The sequence below is a fragment of the Salmo trutta genome, chromosome 4 (assembly GCF_901001165.1).
Source record: "Salmo trutta chromosome 4, fSalTru1.1, whole genome shotgun sequence".
In the NCBI taxonomy this organism is placed as follows: Eukaryota; Metazoa; Chordata; class Actinopteri; order Salmoniformes; family Salmonidae; genus Salmo; species Salmo trutta.
Window position 1 is genome coordinate 66136585 of NC_042960.1, and position 22699 is coordinate 66159283.

General features: G+C 40.9%; 1 protein-coding gene across 1 annotated transcript; it reads left to right on the plus strand.

Moving 5' to 3' along the window:
• The first annotated feature begins 1884 nt into the window (after window positions 1-1884).
• LOC115192908 (vesicular glutamate transporter 2.1) lies at window positions 1885-21857 on the plus strand. Its single transcript, XM_029751854.1, has 11 exons — window positions 1885-2536; window positions 4396-4651; window positions 5238-5356; window positions 6605-6719; window positions 13855-14029; window positions 14462-14604; window positions 14698-14847; window positions 16077-16209; window positions 19476-19586; window positions 20808-20935; window positions 21194-21857. Exons 1-11 carry the CDS (start codon window positions 2439-2441, stop codon window positions 21518-21520), a joined length of 1755 nt encoding a protein of 584 aa, XP_029607714.1. The 5' UTR covers window positions 1885-2438; the 3' UTR covers window positions 21521-21857.
• The last annotated feature ends 842 nt before the right edge of the window (window positions 21858-22699 follow it).

Sequence of the window (22699 nt, forward strand, 5' to 3'; positions counted from 1 at the left end):
CTTAATGTGTTTGAGCCAATCAGTTGTGTTGTGACAAGGTAGGGGTGGTATACAGAAGACATCACTATTTGGTAAAAGACCAAGTCCATATAATGGGAAGAACAGCTCAAATAAGCAAAGAGAAATGACAGTCCATCATTACATTAAGACATGAAGGTCAGTCAAGTTTCTTCAAGTGCAGCCGCAAAAACCATCAAGCACTATGATGAAACTGTCTCATGAGAACCGCCACAGGAAAGGACGACCCAGAGTTACCTCTGCTGCAGAGGATAAGTTCATTAGGGGTACCAGCCTCAGAAATTGCAACCCAAATAAATGCTTCAGAGAGTTCAAGTAACAGACACATCTCAACATCAACTGTTCAGAGGAGACTGTGTGAATCAGGCCTTCATGGTCGAATTGCTGCAAAGAAACCACTACTAAAGGACACCAATAAGAAGAGACTTGCTTGGGCCAAGAAACACGAGCAATGGACATTCGACCGGTGGACCCCCCCCCCCTACCATTTTTTTTCAGGGACACATTATTCCATTTCTGTTAGTCACATGTCTGTGGAACTTGTTCAGTTTATGTCTCAGTTGTTGAATCTTGTTATGTTCATACAGATATTTACACATGTAAAGTTTGCTGAAAATAAATGCAGTGAGAGGATGTTTCTCTTTTTGCTGAGTTTATGTGATCGTATGCAAATGTAAACAGGGTTTGAAATGTTTGTGTTTTAGTAAAATATTATATCTATTTGAGCTTCTTGTGGTCAATTTGCATTATTATTTGTAAATTGTTCCGGCCCCCTGACCATCCGCTCAAGGCAAAATCGTCGCGCGGCTGAATCTAGTTGACGATCCTTACCCTATAGGACTTGATTCATATCGTAATCTGGTTCCCATAGTATCCCCCTAGAGCCCCTTAGAGCCCTGGAATGGCCCATTGAAATATAACTGTTAAGTGCCAGAGATGGAGAGAAAGAAAGGCATAAAAAAAGATGACTTAGGGCCTACAGAGGCTCTAAACTGAGGACCAACGTTTTGGATTTCAAATCAAATCAAATTGTATTTGTCACATGCGCAGAATACAACAGGTGTAGAACCTTACCGTGAAATGCTTACTGACAAGCCCTTCTAACCAACAATGTAGTTTTAAGAAAATATGAGATCATTATTTTTAAATAATTAAGAGATAACAATAACAAATAATTAAAGAGCAGCAAAAATAACAATGACTGGGTTATATGCAGGGGTCACCAGTACGGAGTCAATGTGCGGGGGCACCGGTGTCGAGGTAATTGAGGTAATATGTACATGTAGGTAGAGTTATTAAAGTGTCTATGGATAGATAATAAGAGAGAGTAGCAGCAGCGTATATGAAGGGGAGGGGGGGGGGCAATACAAATATTCTGGGTAGCAATTTGATTAGCTGTTCAGGAGTCATGGCTTGGGGGTAGAAGCTGTTTAGAAGCCTCTTGGACCTAGACTTGGCGCTCCGGTACCGCTTGCCTTGCGGTAGCAGAGAGAACAGTCTATGACTTGGGTGGCAGGAGTCTTTGACAATTTTTAGGGCCTTCCTCTAATACCACCTGATATACAGGTCCTGGATGGCAGGAAGCTTGGCCCCGGTGATGTTCTGGGTCGTACGCACTACCCTCTGTAGTGCGTTGCGGTCGGATGCCGAGCAGTTGCCAATGCCAGTGACGCAACCCGTCAGGATGCAGCTTATTAAACATTAATCACATTTTAGTCACGAAGTGTGTACACTGTATGTACATCAACCTTGCCAATATGAACACACCCCTGGTAAAGAGAGACGAGTGTGCGCATGTGTTGTGTATCGCGCGCCACGGAGCGGAGCTGTCGACAGGTACATGACACAGCTGACTGGGCGCGCGCAGCCGTTCGCTCTCCGTGGTGCTGAACGTTCTCCTAACCGCTACCTGCCTCACTGTAGATCGTCACGAAAGATAAGGGAGAGTGGAGCTTCTTCCGCTGGAAAATAGCCATACAATTTTGACCTTTTCCGCATAATCATCGACGTTGTTTCTCTCATGATCTTATCATATTATGGACACATTTCAAACGTTATCAAGAGGGTGATTTTGTAATATTTTTTTATTTTAGCAATTGACTGGGATCTGTAGCCTACAAGATGGCACTGAATGGATGTACATTGCATAAGGCAAAGGAAGATTTATCAGACTGTTTTGTGACTGTGAAACCATACCATATCAGATTGGTCGCCTAATTCTGCAATATAATCGTTTTTTTTGTTTTCTCAGCTCATTCAATACACCTGGCATTGGATGTCTAAACCTCGATTTTTCTACCGAGAAAGAGGCACATCATTCGGATTCACATTTTACCGAATATGTTTAGCAATATTTCATATTTGAATTATTTATCGTAATATTGAAGAAAGCGAGCAGAAATCAAGAAGAATTTGGAATAATGGAATCCGATCCCGAACCCGTTAAGCATCGGGCTTTCCCGCCCAGTAAAGAAGGGCTGAAGAGTTTGGCAGGAAAGACCTTCGGCCATCTGTACAGGTAAAATAAGTAGCTGGAAACCTTCCCCCTTCTCTCTGTCTGCTTTTCACCTCGAATTACGGTAATAAATTTTTTTTTTTTAAAAAAGCGTAAATAGGGAATTTAAATGTTAAAATCTATATCCATATGTAATGCAGGTGTGAATTGCTTCCTGTCTCATCCAGGCAATGAGAGAGAGAAAAAATCTCACTAACACCCAAACCCCATGAGAAATAAAATCTCACTTGCAAATTGGTTGCTGTGATTCTGGACTAAATTCAAAACAGAACAAACAAAAAAACACATATTTTTAGATTAATTATCAACAGGACAGGAAGTGGAAATGCACAATAATATCAGAGTGGTCGAATATTTAAGGATCAGATATTTCCCGGGAGAGTGAGGGTTGTGTTTTAAATAATTAATGCATCAGAACGCGTCTTGACATAAGGGGTCGGCGATATCTGTTACGTTATATATTCATCAGTATTAACCAAGATCGATCTGTTAGATAACAACTGTCATTCTTTGTGGTCGTGTAAAATGCGACACTGCATTGGAATCAGGGAATGGATTTTTATAGGAAAATTGTAGGCTACTCCGTTGACGGAAAATACTCGATATATATATAGGCTACCATGGTGATCACATTACTTGTTTCTAAATTCAGGTTTTGATCGAATAATTTAAAATGATAGAAAAACATGATCATTCTAAATTGTCAGGGTTTGAAACACGTGACTTTCCAAAAGCATTATTTAGGCTAATTAATTTCGTTTTTCGTGACTGAAAATAATGTGCTTTTCACTATAAAGATTGATGATTGATTGAAACAAATTTGTAAAACACATATACAATTGTAAGAGCTAATAAAAATGTTTTACATTGCATTTTATTAGCAATCTATTTTTTGAAACATCTATTTTTTTTTCTTCTGTCATGGTTTATTCATTATAGTGTTTCTATTCCCTGTGGTTGGAGGTGTTAACCATTTCACTGAATAGTAATGCCGTGATACATCACACAATACAATGTTGGCAGAAGACTCTTGGTTTTCCTATGCAATCTCATTTTATCACATCTATCGAATTTAGTAGCCTATAATTTGTTATGATACGTCTTACATTTTAATCTAATAAAATGCAAAACTCGATCTTAATACATTTAATTGGTTATCTTACTGAGCTCTCAGTATACCGACACAGACAGTCTATATGTAGCATACATGTAAGTTCAGTGCTGTCTGTGTACTGCTGCAATGCGGTACGAATGTCCTTTTAGTGTATTCGTTTCGCCAAGCTGTCGTTCTTAGAACAGGTGGAATTAAAAAACACCGAACGGAACATTGAACCGTAAAAATGTTATAGTTTCACAAATAACATCAGCATTCTAACTCTTGATTTGCACTTCAGAATACAATTACTACAAATGTCCATGCTATTTTAAATTATGTTTCAATATTTGAAGAACGAGTAAAAAATGTATATATTTTTTTAAAGAAAAATGTTTTTTTCTTTAAAAAAATATGAATAAAAGAGACAAACAGAAGGTGATTCAGTCTAATTTAGAGAATAAACACTTTTTTCACACCAATCCGAATGATCTTCAAGAATTTCCTTCAAAACATTCAAAATAAGTGGATATATCCTTATTCTTTACCTTATAATACAACGAAATGTCCCCACTTTCTCGCCGTAGCCATCATCTATCTGGTGTTAATTAGCTTAGTCTATAGGCCTATTCAATTTAAAAGCCAAACTGTTTGTCATGTAACTTTTAAATAAGCCTGATAATTACAAGAATAGCCCAAATATATATATATTTTTAAGGAAATACAGGATGTTATTAATAGTCCTACGGGTGCCTGTTTGGTCTAAAAGGGTGGTGGAGAAACGTCAGAAGACAGGTGAGGTGATCGAGTTAACGGAGGACGGACGGCCTTCGGAGCAGCAGGAGAAGAAACCGCCTTTATGTGACTGCACGTGCTTCGGCCTCCCTCGCCGTTACATCATCGCCATCATGAGCGGCCTCGGTTTCTGCATCTCCTTCGGTATCCGGTGTAACCTGGGCGTGGCTATCGTGGGCATGGTCAATAACAGTACCATACACAAGGACGGCAAGATCATCATCACAGAGGTGCCTGCCGTATTATATCTGCGTCCCAAATGACACCCTATTCCATACATAGTGAACTGGTTTTTACCAGAACCCTAGGGGCCCTCAAATGGAACACTACTTCCTATGGGACCTGGTCAAAAGCAGTGCACTATTATAGGCAGTGAATTGGTTGCCAATAGGAATGGGAACTATATGACCCAGTCCCCCGCCCGCCCGCTCTTCTTCTGCATCTGAGATAGCAAAGGCACGATTTCAGTTGAATGAGTCATCCAACAAACAGACACCATAGCCCACATAAGCCCTGCAGTCATCACGACTTTTTATCATTAGACATAAAGTCTGCAAACTTAAATTAGCAAATGAATAGAGTTGGAATACCAACTTTGATCCTTTTTCCCCATCCCTTTCTGTTGACCCAAGCAACATTTTCTGGTTGGAATGGCCTTATAAGAATCCAAAGCCTGTATTAATACCTTTCACACTATTTTACTTGATACTGTTTACGGAAGAACAAAAAAATAGGACAATCAGGACATTGTTATGCATATGGTTCATTAATAACTCATCTGGTGTTTCTATGTGTTATTGTTTTGGTTTTGGGAAGAAAGCGAAGTTCAACTGGGATCCAGAGACGGTGGGGATGATCCACGGTTCCTTCTTCTGGGGCTACATAGTCACTCAAATACCCGGAGGGTGGATATGCTCGCGACTGGCAGCAAACAGGTAAATATCATCCCATTTTTGGGGGGGTATTTTAACCATTTTAAATAGTATAACATGTATCTATACGGAAGTTTTCTTTGGGGAAAAAAATTAAGTAGGCGTAACACAGTAAATATATTATATTATATTCCTTTCTGTTCTATTCTAGCTGCGGTGAAACTTTACCACAGTTCAGTTCTGTTACTTTTTTGGTTGACATCTACCTGTGAGATGTATAACCAGAGTCACACCGTTTCAGTTTAAAGCAGACACTTGTTAAATCCAGATTTATAACCAGAGTAACACCGTTTCAGTTTAAAGCAGACACTTGTTAAATCCAGATGTGTGTCAGACGGGTGGATTTAGCTGGTATCACGGAGGAGGACTCTGACCTCCCGCCAGATATTGGGGATTCTATTACCGGCTGCGAGGCGTGCCTCCTCGTGCCTCCTCGTGATAATGAGCTCCCACGGGACTACCGTGTCGGATCTTTTTTTTTAACTCGGTGGGAGGCATGGCAACGGGCACTAGTAATGCCAGACATGTTATGTGCGCTCAAGTGTTCACAGATAGGACGAGATAAAAAATGAACAAATAGACCTATCATTTTTATTTCCCAATTGTTGCTTTAAAATAAAAATGTTCGCGTTTCATTAGACAACATTATAGGCTATATACACAACCATACAACATAATTCCTGTGGAAATAGGCGATGTTCTATTATATTCTGTAAATCGCCCTGGATACGAGCGTCTGCTAAATGACTAAAATATCCATGTATTTTATTATATTCCTATCCACGTTGAGACAGGATTGAGATGATAAGAGATGGTTTAGTGTAATTCAGCAGGGACCGTCTCTAGTCTGTCCCAGCTGAGCGCCTTCTGCCGTAACAGACTGTCCTCACCTTGTCATTTCACCCCTAAACGAAGCTTCCGCTGAAATTAACACGTTTTATTTTGCGTATGCGACAGGTTTCTTTTGTTCTTTCTTTTCTCATATATTGATTATTTTATGTTTTAAATGTCCAGCGTGATAGTTAGAACACATAGAGAGAAAATATGATTATTTTAGCTGTACATTAAATATGATAATAATGAAAGCATTTTGTTGAACATAATTCCATGTCGGTCCATGTCCAGTATTTTATGTCCACTTTGGTTTACAGCACAGTATTCAATCAATTGATATGCTAAGGCCAGCTAATGTATGGGATTGTGATTGGATGGATTACAAATAGTATTTCCGTTGTTTCTCTTTGTTCGCAGAGTGTTTGGGCTAGCCATCTTCCTCACGTCCACCCTCAACATGCTCATCCCCTCCGCTGCCCGGGTGGACTATCGCTGCGTCATCTGTGTTCGGATACTACAAGGTCTGGTGGAGGTAAGACTGTGGGCTGCTGATTGGTTGGTTTGGTCCTATATCACACACGTTGTTTAACCTTCCATTGAGGTCAGAACACTTTTTTCCCGAGGGAGACCTTGTCATTAATTATGCATATCAGCATTAAAATAAACCAATAGGTGTGTATACACATCAATAACATGAGAAAGGTCCAGAAGACACATCTACTGCTAACAAATCTGACTTTTCTGCTTCTCGTTGTGCGTCAGTATTATGGCAGTGTTTATCTCTAGACTTTTGGTGTTCATTCAAGATCATCACAGAGATCATAGGATTGGAATACCATATCACTAAATCATTAGTGTAAGTGGAAGCATTATATCTGTGTACACAGTTACACAGAAAATGCATTTGAAAATATGTACACTTTAAAACTGCAGCGTCATTCTATCTGTGTACCTGCATTCAATGTACTGTATGCAGTTTTTGTGAGGAAGCTATTAGACTCTGTCATACCTGACCCTGAGCTTTAGTGAAAACAAGAAACATACCTGGGAAATGTGGGGGGAGAGGTAGGGTTGTTCACATATAAAGGCAAATAAACAAAAGAAAGGAAACCCACGTGACGCCATCATCAAATCAAATCACACCAAATAGAGAAGGAAAATGAGGATGTAGCAGCGGTGAAGGACCACCATCAGACTGAAATACCGCTATCAGACTGAAATACCGCTATCAGACTGATGGACCACTATCAGACTGAAGGACCACTATCAGACTGAAATACCACTATCAGACTGAAATACCACTATCAGACTGAAATACCGCTATCAGACTGAAGGACCGCTATCAGACTGAAATACCACTATCAGACTGAAATACCACTATCAGACTGAAGGACCACTATCAGACTGAAAGACCACTATCAGACTGAAATACCGCTATCAGACTGAAATACCACTATCAGACTGAAATACCACTATCAGACTGAAATACCACTATCAGACTGATGGACCACTATCAGACTGAAATACCACTATCAGACTGAAATACCACTATCAGACTGAAATACCACTATCAGACTGAAGGACCACTATCAGACTGAAGGACCACTATCAGACTGAAATACCGCTATCAGACTGAAATGCCACTATCAGACTGAAATACCACTATCAGACTGAAGGACCACTATCAGACTGAAATACCACTATCAGACTGAAGGACCACTATCAGACTGAAAGACCACTATCAGACTGAAATACCACTATCAGACTGAAATACCGCTATCAGACTGAAATACCACTATCAGACTGAAGGACCACTATCAGACTGAAAGACCACTATCAGACTGAAATACCGCTATCAGACTGAAATACCACTATCAGACTGATGGACCACTATCAGACTGAAATACCACTATCAGACTGAAATACCACTATCAGACTGAAATACCACTATCAGACTGAAATACCACTATCAGACTGAAATACCACTATCAGACTGAAGGACCACTATCAGACTGAAGGACCACTATCAGACTGAAATACCACTATCAGACTGAAATACCGCTATCAGACTGAAATACCACTATCAGACTGAAATACCACTATCAGACTGAAATACCACTATCAGACTGAAGGACCACTATCAGACTGAAATACCACTATCAGACTGAAATACCGCTATCAGACTGTGAAATACCGCTATCAGACTGAAATACCACTATCAGACTGAAATATCACTATCAGACTGAAATACCATTATCAGACTGAAATACCACTATCAGACTGAAGGACCGCTATCAGACTGAAATACCACTATCAGACTGAAATACCACTATCAGACTGAAATACCGCTATCAGACTGAAATACTGAAATACCACTATCAGACTGAAATACCACTATCAGACTGAAATACCACTATCAGACTGAAGGACCACTATCAAACTGAAGGACCACTATCAGACTGAAATACCACTATCAGACTGAAATACCACTATCAGACTGAAATACCGCTATCAGACTGAAATACTACTATCAGACTGAAATACCACTATCAGACTGAAGGACCACTATCAGACTGAAGGACCACTATCAGACTGAAATACCACTATCAGACTGAAATACCGCTATCAGACTGAAATACCACTATCAGACTGAAGGACCACTATCAGACTGAAATACCGCTAGCAGACTGATGGACCACTATCAGACTGAAATACCGCTATCAGACTGAAATACCACTATCAGACTGAAGGACCGCTATCAGACTGAAATACCACTATCAGACTGAAATACCACTATCAGACTGAAGGACCACTATCAGACTGAAATACCACTATCAGACTGAAATACTGCTATCGGACTGAAATACTGAAATACCACTATCAGACTGAAATACCACTATCAGACTGAAATACCACTATCAGACTGAAATACCACTATCAGACTGAAGGACCACTATCAGACTGAAATACCACTATCAGACTGATGGACCACTATCAGACTGAAATACCACTATCAGACTGAAATACCACTATCAGACTGAAATACCACTATCAGACTGAAATACCACTATCAGACTGAAATACCACTATCAGACTGAAGGACCACTATCAGACTGAAGGACCACTATCAGACTGAAATACCACTATCAGACTGAAATACCGCTATCAGACTGAAATACCACTATCAGACTGAAATACCACTATCAGACTGAAATACCACTATCAGACTGAAGGATTGTAAAGTGGTTGTTCTACTGGATATTATAGGTGAATGCACCAATTTGTAAGTCGCTCTGGATAAGAGCGTCTGCTAAACGACTTAAATGTAAATGTAATGAAGGACCACTATCAGACTGAAATACCACTATCAGACTGAAATACCGCTATCAGACTGTGAAATACCGCTATCAGACTGAAATACCACTATCAGACTGAAATATCACTATCAGACTGAAATACCATTATCAGACTGAAATACCACTATCAGACTGAAGGACCGCTATCAGACTGAAATACCACTATCAGACTGAAATACCACTATCAGACTGAAATACCGCTATCAGACTGAAATACTGAAATACCACTATCAGACTGAAATACCACTATCAGACTGAAATACCACTATCAGACTGAAGGACCACTATCAAACTGAAGGACCACTATCAGACTGAAATACCACTATCAGACTGAAATACCACTATCAGACTGAAATACCGCTATCAGACTGAAATACTACTATCAGACTGAAATACCACTATCAGACTGAAGGACCACTATCAGACTGAAGGACCACTATCAGACTGAAATACCACTATCAGACTGAAATACCGCTATCAGACTGAAATACCACTATCAGACTGAAGGACCACTATCAGACTGAAATACCGCTAGCAGACTGATGGACCACTATCAGACTGAAATACCGCTATCAGACTGAAATACCACTATCAGACTGAAGGACCGCTATCAGACTGAAATACCACTATCAGACTGAAATACCACTATCAGACTGAAGGACCACTATCAGACTGAAATACCACTATCAGACTGAAATACCGCTATCAGACTGAAATACTACTATCAGACTGAAATACCACTATCAGACTGAAGGACCACTATCAGACTGAAGGACCACTATCAGACTGAAATACCACTATCAGACTGAAATACCGCTATCAGACTGAAATACCACTATCAGACTGAAGGACCACTATCAGACTGAAATACCGCTAGCAGACTGATGGACCACTATCAGACTGAAATACCGCTATCAGACTGAAATACCACTATCAGACTGAAGGACCACTATCAGACTGAAATACCGCTAGCAGACTGATGGACCACTATCAGACTGAAATACCGCTATCAGACTGAAATACCACTATCAGACTGAAGGACCGCTATCAGACTGAAATACCACTATCAGACTGAAATACCACTATCAGACTGAAGGACCACTATCAGACTGAAATACCACTATCAGACTGAAATACTGCTATCAGACTGAAATACTGAAATACCACTATCAGACTGAAATACCACTATCAGACTGAAATACCACTATCAGACTGAAGGACCACTATCAGACTGAAGGACCACTATCAGACTGAAATACCACTATCAGACTGAAGGTCATCTTTCCTTTATTATTTTTGTTCATTTTTTAATCCTCCTGTCCTATGAATAGAAGCCTCCTACCCTCCATCCTTCCAGCTCTCCATCCCTCCATCTATCCATCCCTCCATCTATCCATCCCTCCATCCCTCCATCCCTCCATCTATCCATCCCTCCATCTATCCATCCTTCCATCTCTCTATCCCTCCATCCCTCCATCCCTCCAGCTCTCCATCCCTCCATCTATCCATCCCTCCATCTATCCATCCCTCCATCTCTCCATCTATCCATCCTTCTATCTCTCTATCCCTCCATCCTTCCATCCTTCCAGCTCTCCATCCCTCCATCTATCCATCCCTCCATCTATCCATCCCTCCATCTCTCCATCTATCCATCCTTCCATCTCTCTATCCCTCCATCTCTCCATCCCTCCAGCTCTCTATCCCTCCATCCTTCCATCTCTCCATCCCTCCATCTCTCCATCCCCCCAGCTCTCTATCCCTCCATCTCTCCATCCTTCCATCTCTCCATCCCTCCAGCTCTCCATCCCTCTATCTCTCTATCCCTCCATCCCTCTATCTCTCCATCCCTCCAGCTCTCTATCCCTCCATCCCTCCAGCACTCTATCCCTCCATCTCTCCATCTCTCCATCCCTCCATCCCTCCAGCTCTCCATCTCTCCATCGCTCCAGCTCTCTATCCCTCCATCTCTCCATCCCTCCATCCCTCTATCCATCCTTCCATCCCTCCATCCCTCTATCCATCCTTCCATCCCTCCATCCCTCCATTCCTCAATGGAGAAACAGAAGCAGTCTGTGTCTGTGCTCCGTCCTCCCTTGTGCATCGACTTCTTACTGCAAATTAAACATTAGCATTTCAGGGTGACTCCCACAGCAAGCCCAAGCAATTTGTGTCTATCAATAGTTGATTGTGTGCCACTTAGTGAGTAATTGAAAATTTATGGGAGCAATTCTCTTTTTGTGGCGTAGTAGGATCGTTAGCTTGAATCTGCCCTGGCTGACTCAGTCTCAGGTCGTGTCTCAAATGGCGCCCTATTCCATATATAGTCTCAAATGGCCCTCTATTCCATATATAGTCTCAAATGGCCCTCTATTCCATATATAGTCTCAAATGGCGCCCTATTCCATATATAGTCTCAAATGGCCCTCTATTCCATATATAGTCTAAAATGGCACCCTATTCCATATATAGTCTCAAATGGCCCTCTATTCCATATATAGTCTCAAATGGCCCTCTATTCCATATATAGTCTCAAATGGCGCCCTATTCCATATATAGTCTCAAATGGCCCTCTATTCCATATATAGTCTAAAATGGCACCCTATTCCATATATAGTCTCAAATGGTACTCTATTCCATTTATAGTCTCAAATGGCATTCTATTTCATATATAGTCTCAAATGGTACTCTATTCCATATATATAGTCTCAAATGGCACCCTATTCCATATATATAGTCTCAAATGACACCTGATTCCATATATATATATTATTCCCTAAGCAGTGCACTACTTTTGACCAGGGTCGAATAGGCTGCCATTTGACACAGCCGCAGTCCCACCTCAACCCATATATCCAGAGTAGGAAAGTTCAGCTCAAATGTGTCGTGTCAGTTTGTTTTTGATAAGACATGATAATCTTGCTTGTATTTGACTAATGAGAAGAACTGGCTGCTCAGTTGTCAGTGCCCTTTACAAACACTGACTCATCCCAGTCTGATTTATTACTGAATATTTGTTTGATGATATTAAATCCTATTTGGTTAAGTCATTTGGAAATTGTCTGCGTCATTTTAAGGTCAGGATATAAGAGGGAAATGAATGCAGGACTGAATTACATGACCCACTCTGTCAGTCGGTCGGTTTGTACGTTTCTCTGTCAGTCTGTCTGTTCAACAGACAGGTACAACGCTGTGTAACTACTCCCTTCACAGAACAGCGCAAACTGGCTCTAACCAGAATAGAAAGAGGAGTGGGAGGCCCCGGTGCACAACTGAGCAAGAGGACAAGTACATTAGAGTGTCTAGTTTAAGAAACAGACGCCACACAAGTCCTCAACTGGCAGCTTCATTAAATAGTACCCGCAAAACAGCAGTCTCAATGTCAACAGTGAAGAGGCGACTCCAGGATGCTGGCCTTCTAGGCAGAGTTGCAAAAGAAAAGCCATATCTCAGACTGACCAATAAAATGAAAAGATTAAGATGGGCAAAAGAACACATACACTGGACAGAGGAACTCTGCCTAGAAGGCCAGCATCCTGGAGTCGCCTCTTCAGTGTTGACATTGAGACTGCTGTTTTGCAGGTACTATTTAATGAAGCTGCCAGTTGAGGTCTTGTGAGGCGTCTGTTTCTCAAACTAGACACTCTAATGTACTTGTCCTCTTGCTCAGTTGTGCACCGGGGCCTCCCACTCCTCTTTCTATTCTGGTTAGTCAGGTTGCGCTGTTCTGTGAAGGGAGTAGTACACAGCGTTGTACGAGATCTTTAGTTTCTGGACAATTTCTCACATGGGATAGCCTTCCTTTCTCAGAACAAGAATAGACTGACGAGTTTCAGAAGAAAGTTAATTGTTTCTGGCCATTTTGAGCCTGTAATCGAACCCACAAATGCTGATGCTCCAGATACTCAACTAGTCTAAAGAAGGCCAGTTTTATTGCTTCTTTAATCAGAACTACAGTTTTCAGCTGTACTAACATAATTACAAAAGGGTTTTCTAATGATAAATTAGCCTTTTAAATGATAAACTTGGATTAGCTAACACAACGTGCCATTGGAACACAGGAGTGATGGTTGCTGATAATGGGTCTCTGTACGCCTATGTAGATATTCCATAAAAAATCTGCCATTTCCAGCTACAATAGTCATTAACAACATTAATAATGTCTACACTGTATTTCTGATCAATTTTATGTTATTTCAATGGACAATTTTTTAAATTTTCTTTCAAAACAAGGACATTTCTAAGTGACCCCAAACTTTTGAACAGTAGTGTATGTATAATATAATATATCATATACTATGTGTTCCTCCATAGGGAGTGACCTACCCAGCCTGTCATGGCATCTGGAGTAAGTGGGCCCCACCACTGGAGAGGAGCCGTCTGGCCACCACCTCATTCTGTGGATCATATGCTGGTGCCGTGATAGCCATGCCTCTGGCTGGGATCTTGGTCCAGTACTCTGGCTGGTCCTCCGTCTTCTATCTGTACGGTAGGTTCATCACCTGGAAAACAGTGGCACTTGTTACTGAGTGGACTATCCTGGCTAAATCACCGTCCATAGTTATTCTTAGAGTAGCTATATCTGTCCTAGGGGGATCCTTTTTGAGACAAGATTGTCTATTTGACTTTATTTGTGTCTGTTGACTAAGTAATAAAAAAACAAAATCTGGAATAAACCATAAATATACATATACCTCATATTTTATTAATCAGATTTACAGTAATATAACTCTCTCTCTCTCTCTCTCTCTTTCCACTCTCTCTCTCTCTCTCTCTCTCTCTCTCTCTCTCTCTCTCTCTCTCTTTCTCACGCTCTCTGTCCTCTCTCTCTCTCTCTCTCTCTCTCTCTCTGTCTCTCTGTTTGTCTCTCTCTGTCTCTGTCTCTGTCTCTCTCTCTCTCTGTCTCTGTCTCTCTCTCTAGGCTGCTTTGGGATGTTCTGGTACATGTTCTGGATCCTGGTGTCCTATGAGAGTCCAGAGGTTCACCCCACCATCACCGCCGAGGAGAGACGTTACATCGAGGAGAGCATCGGAGAGGGTCAAGAACTATTCGGTCCTGCTAGCGTGAGTTCTCTTCCTTCTCCTCCTTCTCCTCCTCTTCTCCACCTATCCAACTAACTGACATGTGCTCTGCTATACACAACTATGGCTCTGCAGAAATACAAGACTCCATGGAGGAAGTTCTTCACCTCAATGCCCGTCTATGCTATCATCGTGGCCAACTTCTGCAGGAGCTGGACCTTTTACCTCCTCCTCATCAGCCAGCCGGCCTACTTCGAGGAGGTGTTCGGCTTCGAGATCAGCAAGGTAAAATGATGAGCCGTTCACTCACAATGCCAGCCAGGTGTGAATAGTTGGCTTGATTTGTGTAAGACGTAACCGGGACAAACAAAACTCATCAGACATTCTAATAAAAAAATATCCATAGTGTCAAATGCATTGGACATCACTTGTACGGGGCGTATCAATTGCTTTACTGAGTACCAGTGTTGGATTTCATTTCCATTTCGTAACATTGAGGGTAAAATGTCCTCTAGACACCACAGACATATGCTGGTCTGCGTCCTAAATGGCATCCTATTGGCCCGGCTATCAAAAGTAGTGCACTACGTAGTAAATAGCGTTTCATTTTGGGACGCAGACCTGGCGTTTGAATTAGATCGTTGTTCCCAGGGAGAGTGGTGCCGATATAACTCAGGCTGGTCTGACAGGTGTAATAATTCAGATGCTGGGTGGATCGCTGGCCCTCTTGTGGATCAGGGTGTGAATTATAGCCTTGGTGTGATATTTGGAGTCAGTGGTGGTTAAAGCACGTAGGAAGATGTGTTCTGGGACAATCACTGTTTTTTTTTAGGATATACATTTTTTGAGCTGTCATATTTGGGAGGATGGATTTAAGAGGTGTAGCTTGAAAGATGATATCTCTCTTTTCTACTCCCTCCGCACCCTGCACCATTACGTCATGACATCATGATACGTCATGACATCATAATACATCATGACAGCATGACATCATGATACGTCATGACATCATGATACGTCATGACATCATGATACGTCATGACATCATGATACGTCATGACATCATGATACGTCATGACATCGTCACATCATGATACGTCATGACATCATGATACGTCATGACATCATGATACGTCATGACATCATGATACGTGGGAACACGTCAAGGCCATGAATGACAAACTAATCTGCGTTTGAAAGATCTCAACACAGAACAACATAACAAGGAGAAATTGCGCACATGTTGGAAACAGACTTCTGAAATGAAATTTGACACATAATAAATATGTATCTAGATGGGCCATTTCATAGGTTGTCAGTTTTGGCATTGACTGCCATGTCGATGTTATTTACGGTCAACTTTAATGTTGAAATGTTTATGGTTCACTGTATGTGTTGTCAGGTGTGCATGCTGTCAGCACCTCCACACTTACTGAGGACATCATCAAGCCCCTTAATGTTATTGTTATTGTTTGTATTTATGTTATTGTTGATGTTGATGTTTGTGTTGTCAGGTGGGCATGGTGTCGGCCCTGCCTCACTTGGTGATGACCATCATCGTGCCCATCGGAGGACAGCTGGCTGACTGGCTACGCACCAGAAACATCCTGTCTACTACCACCGTCAGGAAAATCATGAACTGTGGAGGTGAGGGCTACATAAGGACTTCATAAGGACTTCATAAGGGCTACATAGGGATTTCAAAAGGGCTACATAGAAAACTTTGTAACACATTCATAATCTATACAGATCATCCTGTCAACTTCCACCGTCATGGTCTGGAAGATCATGAACTGCGGAGATAAGGATGAGCTACATAAGGACTTCATAACACACGCATAACCTATACATAACACATTCCTAACCTGTTCATATCACATTGTAGACTGTAGGTCACCAAGAATAATAACTAGACTGTAGATAACCAAGGATAATAACTAGGCTGTAGGTCACCAAGGATAATAACTAGACTGTAGGTCACCAAGGATAATAACTAGACTGTAGGTCACCAAGGATAATAACTAGACTGTAGGTCACCAAGGATAATAACTAGACTGTAGGTCACCAATGATAATAGCTAGACTGTAGGTCACCAAGGATAATAACTAGACTGTAGGTCACCAAGGATAATAACTAGACTGTAGGTCACCAAGGATAATAACTAGACTGTAGGTCACCAAGGATAATAACTAGACTGTAGGTCACCAAGGATAATAACTAGACTGTAGGTCACCAAGGATAATAACTAGACTGTAGGTCACCAAGGATAATAACTAGGCTGTAGGTCACCAAGGATAATAACTAGACTGTAGGTCACCAAGGATAATAACTAGACTGTAGGTCACCAAGGATAATAACTAGGCTGTAGGTCACCAAGGATAACAACTAGACTGTAGGTCACCAAGGATAATAACTAGACTGTAGATCACCAAGGATAATAACTAGACTGTAGGTCACCAAGGATAATAACTAGACTGTAGGTCACCAAGGATAATAACTAGACTGTAGGTCACCAAGGATAATAACTAGACTGTAGGTCACCAAGGATAATAACTAGACTGTAGATAACCAAGGATAATAACTAGGCTGTAGGTCACCAAGGATAATAACTAGACTGTAGGTCACCAAGGATAATAACTAGACTGTAGGTCACCAAGGATAATAACTAGGCTGTAGGTCACCAAGGATAATAACTAGACTGTAGGTCACCAAGGATAATAACTAGACTGTAGGTCACCAAGGATAATAACTAGGCTGTAGGTCACCGAGGATAATAACTAGGCTGTAGGTCACCAAGGATAACAACTAGACTGTAGATAACCGAGGATAATAACTAGGCTGTAGGTCAGCAAGGATAATAACTAGACTGTAGGTCACCAAGGATAATAACTAGACTGTAGGTCACCAAGGATAATAACTAGACTGTAGATCACCAAGGATAACAACTAGACTGTAGGTCACCAAGGATAATAACTAGACTGTAGGTCACCAAGGATAATAACTAGACTGTAGGTCACCAAGGATAATAACTAGACTGTAGGTCACCACGGATAATAACTAGGCTGTAGGTCACCAAGGATAATAACTAGACTGTAGGTCACCAAGGATAATAACTAGACTGTAGGTCACCAAGGATAATAACTAGGCTGTAGGTCACCAAGGATAACAACTAGACTGTAGGTCACCAAGGATAATAACTAGACTGTAGATCACCAAGGATAATAACTAGACTGTAGGTCACCAAGGATAATAACTAGATTGTAGATAACCAAGGATAATAACTAGACTGTAGGTCACCAAGGATAATAACTAGACTGTAGGTCACCAAGGATAATAACTAGGCTGTAGGTCACCAAGGATAACAACTAGACTGTAGGTCACCAAGGATAATAACTAGACTGTAGATCACCAAGGATAATAACTAGACTGTAGGTCACCAAGGATAATAACTAGACTGTAGGTCACCAAGGATAATAACTAGACTGTAGGTCACCAAGGATAATAACTAGACTGTAGGTCACCAAGGATAATAACTAGACTGTAGGTCACCAAGGATAATAACTAGACTGTAGGTCACCAAGGATAATTACTAGACTGTAGGTCACCAAGGATAATAACTAGACTGTAGGTCACCAAGGATAATAACTAGGCTGTAGGTCACCAAGGATAATAACTAGACTGTAGGTCACCAAGGATAATAACTAGGCTGTAGGTCACCGAGGATAATAACTAGGCTGTAGGTCACCAAGGATAACAACTAGACTGTAGATAACCGAGGAAAATAACTAGGCTGTAGGTCAGCAAGGATAATAACTAGACTGTAGGTCACCAAGGATAATAACTAGACTGTAGGTCACCAAGGATAATAACTAGACTGTAGGTCACCAAGGATAATAACTAGACTGTAGGTCACCAAGGATAATAACTAGACTGTAGGTCACCAAGGATAATAACTAGACTATAGGTCACCACGGATAATAACTAGGCTGTAGGTCACCAAGGATAATAACTAGACTGTAGGTCACCAAGGATAATAACTAGACTGTAGGTCACCAAGGATAATAACTAGGCTGTAGGTCACCAAGGATAACAACTAGACTGTAGGTCACCAAGGATAATAACTAGACTGTAGATCACCAAGGATAATAACTAGACTGTAGGTCACCAAGGATAATAACTAGATTGTAGATAACCAAGGATAATAACTAGACTGTAGGTCACCAAGGATAATAACTAGACTGTAGGTCACCAAGGATAATAACTAGGCTGTAGGTCACCAAGGATAACAACTAGACTGTAGGTCACCAAGGATAATAACTAGACTGTAGATCACCAAGGATAATAACTAGGCTGTAGGTCACCAAGGATAATAACTAGACTGTAGGTCACCAAGGATAATAACTAGACTGTAGGTCACCAAGGATAATAACTAGGCTGTAGGTCACCAAGGATAACAACTAGACTGTAGGTCACCAAGGATAATAACTAGACTGTAGATCACCAAGGATAATAACTAGACTGTAGGTCACCAAGGATAATAACTAGATTGTAGATAACCGAGGATAATAACTAGACTGTAGGTCACCAAGGATAATAACTAGACTGTAGGTCACCAAGGATAATAACTAGACTGTAGGTCACCAAGGATAATAACTAGACTGTAGGTCACCAAGGATAATAACTAGGCTGTAGGTCACAAAGAAGCATACTAACTGTAATAGGGTTTTCCTTTACTCTTGCTTGCACTGAGTTGGCAGATAGTGACTTGTTTTAAGAGGGTTTTTCACTTGCAAAGGTTGTGATATGAGGTTGTTTTACTATACCTACTGTAGTTGAATGCACTGATTGAAAGTCACTTTGGATAAAGAGTATCTGCTAAATGACTAAAATGTATTGTTGTTGCCTGTGTGTAGGGTTTGGAATGGAGGCCACCTTGCTTCTTGTGGTTGGTTTCTCTCACACCAAGGGTGTGGCCATCTCGTTCCTGGTCATGGCTGTGGGCTTCAGTGGCTTCGCTATATCAGGTGAGTAGTAGAACATTTGAAAGATTTTGTAAACAATTAAATGTTCAAGTTGAACACTCTCATTTAGGCCCGGGATTTAATCATGTTCCGAGCTTTGTCGGCTATGCACCTTTTAAAGGTAATATTTCGGCGTTCACTGTAATAAATAAATAAATAAAAGCCAACTTAAACAATTGCCTAATCAGTGTTATTCTGTGAGTTGAGTGGACAAGAATTTGTGCTAATGTGGTTAGTTTGTTTACTCAACAAACTCTGCTGGAAGTGAGCTAAACTTGAACAAGCTTGTTGAGTAAAATAACAAATTCATCTTTGCTCCAAACCATTCACTTCATTATCCTATTTCCCAGCATAGTCTATTGCAGGTTCACTTCATTATCCTATTTCCCAGCATAGTCTATTGCAGGTTCACTTCATTATCCTATTTCCCAGCATAGTCTATTGCAGGTTCACTTCATTATCCTATTTCCAAGCATAGTCTATTGCAGGTTCACTTCATTATCCTATTTCCCAGCATAGTCTATTGCAGGTTCACTTCATTATCCTATTTCCCAGCATAGTCTATTGCAGGTTCACTTCATTATCCTATTTCCCAGCATAGTCTATTGCAGGTTCACTTCATTATCCTATTTCCCAGCATAGTCTATTGCAGGTTCATTTTCATAATTGCTTGTTTCAGTAAATGGCTTTCCCAGTTTATATGATTTAGGTAGTCTCAATAGTCAATCTTCACTACTCCGGCAGTCATTCTCAATGCAGGTTGCGGATGATTAAAAGTTAAAATTGTTGGAATTATACACGACTTTGCAAGCCAGCATAATGTTTCTTGCCGGTATGATATGGCCTCTAAAATAGGAGTTTCAGACCACTGTGTTAGGGTGTAACTGAACCCTCAAATAAAGGTCTTCTGATATACTGTACAGTATATAATGTTGTGTCATAAACGTTTTAAATATAAAGATAACAACGGACACTCGCTTGGTGAACGCAACAGGACTGAAAGCCACTGAATACAACAACCATTTCTCTGTCACTTAACAAACACATTCAATGTGTAGTAACTATAATTTGCTCGAAAGGCACACTGGAAAATATGCAATGAATAAGGTCGAATAAATTATCTGGTTGAATTGTGTGTTCACTCAACCTAAAATTCTGATTTTAAATCACATATACTGACTGTTGATCTTCTTGACCGTTTTCATAAAACGATGTATTTTGTAGGTTTCAATGTGAACCACCTGGATATCGCCCCTCGCTATGCCAGTATCCTGATGGGTATATCTAACGGTGTGGGAACCCTGTCAGGGATGGTGTGCCCACTCATCGTGGGGGCCATGACCAAAAACAAGGTACACATTCTGTTTCAGGAAGCTAGTTCGTTTATTTTTTTGGTTAACAGCTGGTGACTTAAATGTTCTACAAGTTCCATCTGGTTAACTACAATATACCACTATAATTGTTATGGTTTACCATATAGAGACAAAGTATGTTCCTTCACGCCAACAAAAGTTTATGTTCAAGTTTATTTGTCTTGTTATAAACACATTTGAAATCTTACTCACCAGAGCTCCCATTTCCTGTGTTCTGGCATCACTTCCTGTCTCTAGACTCGAGAGGAGTGGCAGTGGGTGTTCCTCATCGCTGCCCTGGTTCACTACGGAGGGGTCATCTTCTACGGGATCTTTGCGTCGGGCGAGAAGCAGCCATGGGCCGACCCGGAGCTGACCAGCGACGAGAAGTGTGGCTTCATTGACGAGGACGAGCTGGCAGAGGAGACGGGTGACATCACACAGGGCTATAGTGGTGGCATGGCGGCAGTAGGCGCAGGGAAGAGTTACGGGGCCACTACAACTGGGCTCAACGGGGGCTGGGTGGCACCAGACAGCTGGGAGAATGTAGAGGAGGAACCAGCTGGACAGACCTGGGCAGATTGAGACTACTCATAGAACAAGGCCGTATGTATCAAGTGTATCAGAGCAGAAGTGCAGATTTTGGATCATGTTTTGCCTTTTATATCATAATGAATAATATTAGGTGGCAGATTCTAGATCAGCTATCCTACTCTGAGATGCTTGATACATACGGCCCCAGATATAATCATGTTATGGCAGCGGTTGGGGTGTTCTAGCCTGGTTTCTAATCTGTTTGTGCTGTCTTGCCAACGCCTACAATGACCATAGACCACTCCTACAATGACCAGGGCACAAACAGATTTGAGACCAGGCTAGGGTAGTTCACCCACTAAAAGAGAGAGAGAGAGAGAGAGAGAGAGAGAGAGAGAGAGAGAGAGAGAAATGCCATTGTGGTTTGCACAAATTAGCATAAAAAAAATAGATACTGTATGTAAAATATTTACGTATATTGCGAAAAAAAAAATAATAATAATAAAATCACGCGTTGGTTCCACACAAGCAGGTTAAAATATCAGTGTAAAATATATTTTCAGTTCATCGCAATGCAGTGCAATCTGTAATAGAGTGTGATTATAATCCCCATGTCGCCCATCTAGAGCCTTCGATCCTAGCAGTTTAAGGGCAACGGTAGGTCTAGTTATTATACCTTCAAGGCTCCCTAACCTCATAAAAATGTACTTGAAACAACAAACGAGCCAGATATTGTGAACGTCATAGGTCTATAAAACCCTTGTCTGAAATATCACTTTCTGATTGCACTGATACTGTAAGTATTAAAACAAAATATATAAAAAAAAAAACTAGATATTATTATATTTCTTATCAATGGCGTTTTATGTACTTTATATATACTGTTTCTGTGAGACTATTGTGGATTTGGGTCGTCGATCTGTGTGACAAATTGATGTAAAAAGGCCATATTTTTCACGGACATAATCTTTTCAGGGAGTTGTATGATCCGCTTACAAAACAAAGTCTTGTTCTTGAGCAAGGCCTAAACAACTAAGGAAAAGACTTAAACTAGTGTGTGTGTGTGTGTGTGTGTGTGTGTGTGTGTGTGTGTGTGTGCGTGCGTGCGTGCGTGCGTGTGTGAAGTGTAAAACTCAGTGTAATATTTATATGTGCGTTGTTGCATGAATTTGCTCAAATAGATGTTTCTGATACAGCTTTTTCATAACCACTGATAGTCCTCATCCCTTT